The 7708-nt window shown below is 49.6% G+C and overlaps 1 protein-coding gene across 1 annotated transcript in view; it reads left to right on the forward strand.

The window, feature by feature from the left end:
• The window catches only part of LOC103265705 (myoferlin), a 91497-nt gene that overhangs the window by 32424 nt on the left and 51365 nt on the right, over positions 1–7708 (forward strand). The window contains exons 13-14 of the mRNA XM_021715170.1: positions 2710–2871; positions 7032–7197. Coding sequence (XP_021570845.1) covers positions 2710–2871; positions 7032–7197 — 328 coding nt within the window. The remainder of the gene's footprint in view (positions 1–2709; positions 2872–7031; positions 7198–7708) is intronic.

The raw sequence follows: 7708 nt of genomic DNA on the forward strand, positions 1-7708 counted from the left end.
GCAGCCTCGATCTGCTGGGCTCCGGCGATCCTTCCGCCTCAGCCTTCCAAGTAGCTGGAATTACAGGCATGCACTACCACACCCGGCTGAGTTTTTGATGTATTATAGAAATGAAGTCTCGCCATATTACCCAGGATGGTCTGGAACCTGTGGGCTCAGGCAATTAATTCTCTTGCCTCCACTTCCCAAAGTGCTGGGATTACAGGTGTGACTCACCATGCCCGGCTTGCTTTCCTTCCTTCCTTCTTTCTTTCTTTCTTGTAGAGAAGGAGTCTTACTATGAGGTTTGACAATTAAGTTCACAAACTCATCCTAGAAAAAGTGCCCCATCCCTCGCTGCTGGATATCATTAAGGTCACCTTTGAAGTAATCCCCTTGGGAAGCTATGCACCAACACCAGCACCTAGTTCATCCGTCAAAGCAGTTTGGAAACTCTTTCTGGAATGGCCATCAGTGCTGTTGTCATATCACCCTTGATGTCCTGAATGTCATTATATATCTTCCTTCAATGTTTCCTTTACCTTTGGGTAAAAAAAAAGTCATGGGGGCCAGATCAGGTGAGTAGGGAGGGTGTTCTAATACAGTTATTTGTACAGTGTTGCCAGTGTATGCCCACGGTGGCAGGTTTGCAAACTTGATGTTAGACCTCAACAACTAATGACGACAGCTCTGATGGTCATTCCAGAAAAAAGAGTTCCAAAATTGCTTTGATGGGTGGACTCGGCACTGGTGTCAGTGCTTAGCTTCCCAAGGGGGTTACTTCGAAGGTGACCATAGTGATATTCAGCAGTGAGGCATGTAGCACTTTTTCTAGGATGGTTCGAGAACTTAATTGTCGGACCTTGTATGTTGCCCAGGCTGGTCTTGAACTCCTGGCCTCAAGCAATCCTCCTGCTTCAACCTCCCAAAGTGCTGGGATTACAGACGTGAGGCGGAGGGCCTTAAACAACAATCATCACTTCTGGATGCTTGTATGTCAGGATGGATGGATGAATGGATGGATGGATGGATGGATGGATGGATGGATGGATGGATGGATGAATGGATGGATGGATGGGTGGATGGATGGGTAGATGGATGGGTGGATGGATGGGTGGATGGATGGATGATGGATGAGTGGGTGGATGGGTGCAAGGATGGATGGATGATGGATAGATGGATGAATGAATTATGATACCTGGATGGATAGATGGATGGATGGATGGGTAGGTGGATGGATGGATGGATGGGTGGATGGATGGATGAGGGGTGGATGGGTGTAAGGATGGATGGATGATGGATAGATGGATGATGGATGGATGGATGGGTGGGTGGGTGGGTGGATGGGTGGGTAGATGGATGGGTGAATGGGTAGCTGGATGGATGGGTGGATGACTGGATGGGTGGTTGGATGGATGATGGATGGATGGATAGATGAGTGGATGGATGGATGGGTGGATGGATGGATGAGTGGGTGGATGGGTGTAAGGATGGATGGATGGTGAATAGATGGATGATGGATGGATGGATGGGTGAGTGGATGGGTGGATGGTTGGGTGAATGGGTAGCTGGATGGATGGGTGGGTGGATGGATGATGGATGGATAGATGGATGGATGAGTGGATGGATGGATGGATGGATGGATGAGTGGATGGTTAGGTGAATGGGTAGATGGATGGATGGGTGGATGGCTGGATGGGTGGATGGATGGATGAGTGGGTGGATGGGTGTAAGGATGGATGGATGATAAATAGATGGATGATGGATGGATGGATGGATGGATGGATGGATGGGTGAGTGGATGGGTGGATGGTTGGGTGAATGGGTAGCTGGATGGATGGGTGGGTGGATGGATGATGGATGGATAGATGGATAGATGAGTGGATAGTTAGGTGAATGGGTAGATGGATGGATGGGTGGATGGCTGGATGGGTGGATGGATGGATGATGGATGGATGGATGGGTGGATGGATGGGTGGATGGATGGGTGGATGGATGGATGACGGATGAGCAGGTGGATGGGTGCAAGGATGGATGGATGATGGATAGATGGATGAATGAATTATGGGTAGCTGAATGATAGATGGATGGATGGATGGGTAGGTGGATGGATGAGTAGATGGATGGGTGGATGGATGGATGAGTGGGTGGATGGGTGTAAGGATGGATGGATGATGGATAGATGGATGATGGATGAATGGATGGATGGGTAGATGGATGGATGGGTGGATGGCTGGATGGGTGGTTGGATGATGGATGGATAGATGGATGGATGGGTGGATGGATGGATGGGTGGATGGATGGATGGATGGATGGATGGATGGATGGATGAGTGGATGGATGGGTGAATGTGTAGATGGATGGATGGGTTTATACTTGATCCTTGATTAACCCTGTGACAGCTTCTATGATCGGGCTTTCTAGATGAGACAGAGAGAGGTTACCTACCACGTCAGCTTTCACGTAGCTACTAGACGACACGGCCAGGATATGATTCCTGCACTCCAAACAGCTTTGCTTTCTTGGGGGCTCAGGCGGGAGAAGGAAGGTGGCAAACCGCTTTCTGTGTGTGACCCATGGGCTTGCTGGGACAGTGTTCAAGATGTTTTAGGCAAACCCACACAAAGTAACATTAAAGACTTGGCCAGTTATAAAGATGGGATTTTTTCCTTTTGCGTGTTGGTTCTCATGAACTGGGATGCTTTCTCCTCTCTTCGATTGTGTTTCTAGATTCTAGCATGGGGCTTAAGAAACATGAAAAACTACCAGATGGCCTCCATTGCGTCCCCCAGCCTCGTTGTGGAGTGTGGAGGAGAAAGGGTGGAATCCGTGGTGATCAAAAACCTTAAGAAGACGCCCAACTTCCCAAGCTCTGTCCTCTTCATGAAAGTGGTATGGCATCAAGTCTCTGCCATAATCACATACGTTGAAATGCGAATGGGTATACAGCACTTGTGCAAAATTCAGTTCCCAAACCTGACAAATGGAAACACCTTGGCTTATCTTTATTCATCTCTTGAGGAGGGATTAGAGGGTCACTCTGTCACCCAGACTGGAGCGCAGTGGCATGATCACAGCTCCCCACAGCCTCAACCTTTTGAGCTCAGGTGATCCTCCTGCCTCAGCCTCCCAAGTAGTTGGGACTACAGACACACAGCATCATGTCCAGCTTAGTTTTTAAATTTTTTTGTAAAGACAGGATCTCGCTACGTTGCCCAGGCTGGTCTCAAACTCCTGGGCTCAAGCAGTTCTCCCGCTTTGGCCTCCCAAAATGCTGGGATGACAGGCGTGAGTCACCGCACCCAAATTCATTCATCCTGTCAGTAACTTTTCCTTCTTTGATTCCAACACTGTAGTAATGGTGTCTTGAAGCTTCAAAACTCCAGTGACACAGAAATATCTATGAATAATATCTATTTATTTCTCCAGTAAACTTTCCATCCTATCCAACTATGTCAACCCCTAGGAGACAGAATATTAACCTCAGTTATGCTGGACAGCATGCACCCCCTAAAGATGTGCACAGACCAAGCCCTCCCAGTAAGGACTGGCTGTCGGGGGCACCATTGGTGTGACGGGGCCATGGCCCTAAGAGTCCACAACTGTGTCCCACCTCTAGCTGTCCAGCTGCATCTGGGAAGGCACCTTCTTTGCTCCATCGAGGCCACCCTCTGGCTATCAGAAATGTGAGAGCATCGAATCCTGGTCACAGCCCTCCTTCACAGACTCCAGAATACTTAAGCAAGAAGGGGTTGCCCAGTCTTTCCTTTTCTGTTATTATTATTATTATTATTATTATTATTATTATTATTATTTTGGAGTCAACCATGTCACTGTCACCCAGGCTGGAGTGTACTGGCACAATCATGGCTTACCGCAGCCTCAACCTCCTAGGCTCAAGCAATCCTCCTGCCTCAGACTCCTGAGTAACTGGGAGTACAGGTACATGCCACCACATCTGGCTTTTTTTTTTTTTTGGTAGAGACGAGATCTCACTATGTTGCCCAGGTTGGTGTCAAACTCCTAGGCTCAAGCAATCCGTCCACCTCAACCTCTCAAAGTGCTGGGTTTACAGGCGTGAACCACTGTACCTGGCCTCTTTTCATTTTAAAACCAGTTAATTTCTTAATTTTTCTAAAATAAACAGTTCTTTCTTTTATACTCTACTATATCAAAGAGGTAAATAAAGACATCTCCCTAACTTGGTGGGTTTGAAAGTCTAGAACCTTCCTAGTTCTCCCCACCCACCCCCGCCATTGTTCTGCCCCTGGTGTCTCTAACACACTGCTCGTGAACTTCAAGGCCAAGTGCTTTAGTCTCTCTCTTGCTCTTTTCTTTTTTTTGGAGTTGAAGTCTCACTCCATCGCCCAGGCTGGAGTGCAGTGTCACGCTCCCGGCCACCGCAGCCTCGACCTGCAGGGCTCAGGCGATCCTTCCACCTCAGCCTTCCAAGTAGCCGGAACCACAGGCATGAGCCACCACGCCCGGCTAATTTTTTTCTTGATTTATTATAGAGATGAAGTCTTGCCAAGTTGCCCAGGCTGGTCTTGACCCCGCGGGCTCAGGCAGTCCTCTCACCTAGGCCTCCCAAAGTGCTGGGATTATAGGTGTGAGCCACCGTGCCTGGCCCAGTCTCTCATTTCACAGATGAGGACATTGAGGTCTGGAGAGGGGAAATGACTTATCCAGCCTCATAGTGAGCTTGGGCCACAGCTTCTATGCCACAGTGGCTGCCCTGATGGCCACGACAGCCGTAGCTTGGTGCTGGGTGCAGTCATGCCCTGCACGCCTCATCTTCACTCTGATCCTGCAGGGAGAGCATTTTCTCTCCTCTTACACCCACTCTTGGGAAACCAAGAGGTTAACTGATTTACTCAAGAGAGCTTGGCACAAGTTGGTAGCTGGAGTTGGGACGTCAGACTCTCCATTTCCAAAGTCCATACTCTCTCCATCATCCCACGCAAGGAGCCTACTGGATGCACCTGGCCAGACTCCTCAGTGGTTGCATCTAAGCCTCATCTTTGTCCACTCCATGCCTCCCCCACCTCCTAAGTTCTAGTCTGGACTCCAGCCTTGGTCAGCAGAGGCGAGGAAAGCCACTCAGTTGACCCCAGCCTCTATTCCTGTGTAAGGCCAGAGACAGAAATTCACCTGCACCATACACCCAGCAGGCCCCTGGGTCAGCCTGTGATTCCCCAATCAGGTAATGTCACCAAAGGAGGAGGAACCAGGAGTCCAGGAAAAATCAACATCTCATTCTGGCACTGAACTAAAAGAGTCCCCGGCCACAATTATTTCCCTTGGAGGTTCAGCTTTATCTTGACCTTTTCTTTTTTTTTTTTATGGGTTGGAGTCTCACTCTGTCGCCCAGGCTGAGGTGCAGTGGCATGCTCACAACAACCCCAGTGTCGATCTGCTGGGCTCAGTCTTCCAAGTAGCCGGGACTACAGGTGCGCGCTATCGCACTTGGCTAATTTTTTAAAAATTTATTGTAGAGACGAGATCTCACCAAGTTGCCTGGGCTGGTCTCGAACCCATGGGCTCAGGCAATCCACTCGCTTTGGCCTTCCAAAATGCTAGGATGACAGGCTGAGCCACCGAGCCCGGCCTGCCTTGACCATTTCTAAGCTCTGCCCAGGACTTGGCTTAGATGCCCCAAGTTCTGGGCTTGTGAGTCTGCAGACCACACCCCCCACCCCACCCCACTGCCGCTTCCCCAGAAAGCAGAATGCAGGGAGGGGCAGTGGTGTGGGAAAGAATGCTGATTTCACACTTGCAAGACACTTATCACAAGTTAGGCACGTTGTAAGCACTTCACATAGAGTCATTCAACAACCCTGCTATTACCGGTGAGGCGATGACTGGGCATGGAGGGGTTAGGAGAGTCCCCTAAAATCATGCAGGACATGGTGGCAGTGCCAGGACTTGACCCCAGGCCTTCTGGCTGAGAGCTGGCGCTCTAAAGCACCAAGCTACTTGCCCAGCACATAGGTCACCAAAGAATGTGTTGTGAGTCCCTTGGGCTGCATGACTGAAGGCATCTGAGCTGAGAAGAGTTCAAAGACAAGTTCCAAAGATGCCGCCGCAAGGGAAAAATGACTCTGGACAAGGGGCAATGGCCTCTGGGAGCAGTGGTGTCGACAAGAAGACTCAGGGTCCCAAGGGTGGTGGTGACGCAGGAGAGGTCAGACACATTCTTTGTGAAAAGCACGGCCAAATCATGGGAGCCGTGGAAAAGGGAAAGTCTGGAATGAGATTCAATGACGAGGCTACACGGTAGAGTGACAATAAAGTCAGGCAAAGGGGTGACCTGGGTTGGATGACCAGAGGGTCCATAGTGGGACCACTTCAGGATACAGTATCTGCTTTGCCCGTAAGTGGATGGATAAACCTGTGTTTACAGGCCCACTGGTTATGACAAAATTTGGATATATTATTATTATTATTGCTATTATTAGAGATGAGATTGTGCCATGTTGCCCCAGGCTGGTCTCAAGCCCCTGCGCTCAGGCAATGCTCTCACCTCGGTCTTCCAAAGTGCTGGGACTACAGGCGTGAGCCACCACACCCAACCTTGGTATCATATTATTATGATTGAAGGAAGAAAATAAAATATGAAACACTGACAAAAAAAAAAAAGAATCTAAGGCTGGGTGCGGTGGCTCAAGCCTATAATTCCAGCACTTTAGGAGGCTGAGGTGAAAAGATTGTCTGAGCTCAGGGGTTCGAGACCAGCCTGGGCAACTTGGCTAGACCTCATCTCTACAATAAGTTTTTTAAAAATTTACCAGGCGTGGTAGCGCGCACCTGTAGTTCCAGCTGCTTGGAAGGCTGAGGCAGAAGGATCACCTGAGCCCAGCAGGTCGAGGTTGCAGTGACCATGAGCGTGTCACTGCCCTCCAGCCTGGGCAACAGAGTGAGACTCCGACTCAAAAAAAAAAAAAAAAGAATCTGGGTTGGTCCCTTGGGGAATTGTGTGTTTGGCTATGTTTAGCAAAGCTGCCGTGTCGGGTCTTGTCAAGAGAAATGACAGCTATTTTTGTGACCCACAGTTCTTGCCCAAGGAGGAGCTGTACATGCCTCCGCTGGTGATCAAGGTCATCGACCACAGGCAGTTTGGGCGGAAGCCCGTCGTGGGCCAGTGCACCATCGACCGTCTGGACCGCTTCCGCTGCGACCCTTACGCGGGAAAGGAAGACTTTGTGCCCCAGCTCAAAGGTAACATGCACGTCTGTAAATATGTTTCAGGCTTTTCAGGCCTGGCCCTTTGCAGACCTTCTCAAAGTGACTCCAGTATTCATCATCTAGATTTTTCCCATGAGGAAACTGTGACTTCCAGTGGGCTGTGCAGCTTGCCCAAGGCATTCGAGTTGGTAGGTGGCAGAGCAGAGCAGGAATCCTGTCTTCATTTGGGGGCACCCAGGGCTCAAGTGATTCCTCCCTGGTTATCCTGCTCCTGGATGAGTATAGGCTTCTTCCAAGGAAATGTTATGGGCGACGTGAACTTACCCTCTTTTTTTTTTATTTTTTTGAGTTGGAGTCTCACTCTGTCGCCTACACTGGAATGTAGTGGCCGCTCCCGGCCACCACAGGCTCGAACTGTTGGGTTCTGGTGATACTTCCACCTCAGCCTTCCAAGTAGCTGGAACTACAGGCGCGCCTTACCACGCCTGGCTAATTTTTGATTTATTGTAGAGATGAGGTCTCGCCAAGTTGCCTGGGCGGGTCT

Source organism: Carlito syrichta, unplaced genomic scaffold, assembly GCF_000164805.1.
Source record: "Carlito syrichta isolate Samal-C Ts95f unplaced genomic scaffold, Tarsius_syrichta-2.0.1 Scaffold306772, whole genome shotgun sequence".
Lineage (NCBI taxonomy): Eukaryota > Metazoa > Chordata > Mammalia > Primates > Tarsiidae > Carlito > Carlito syrichta.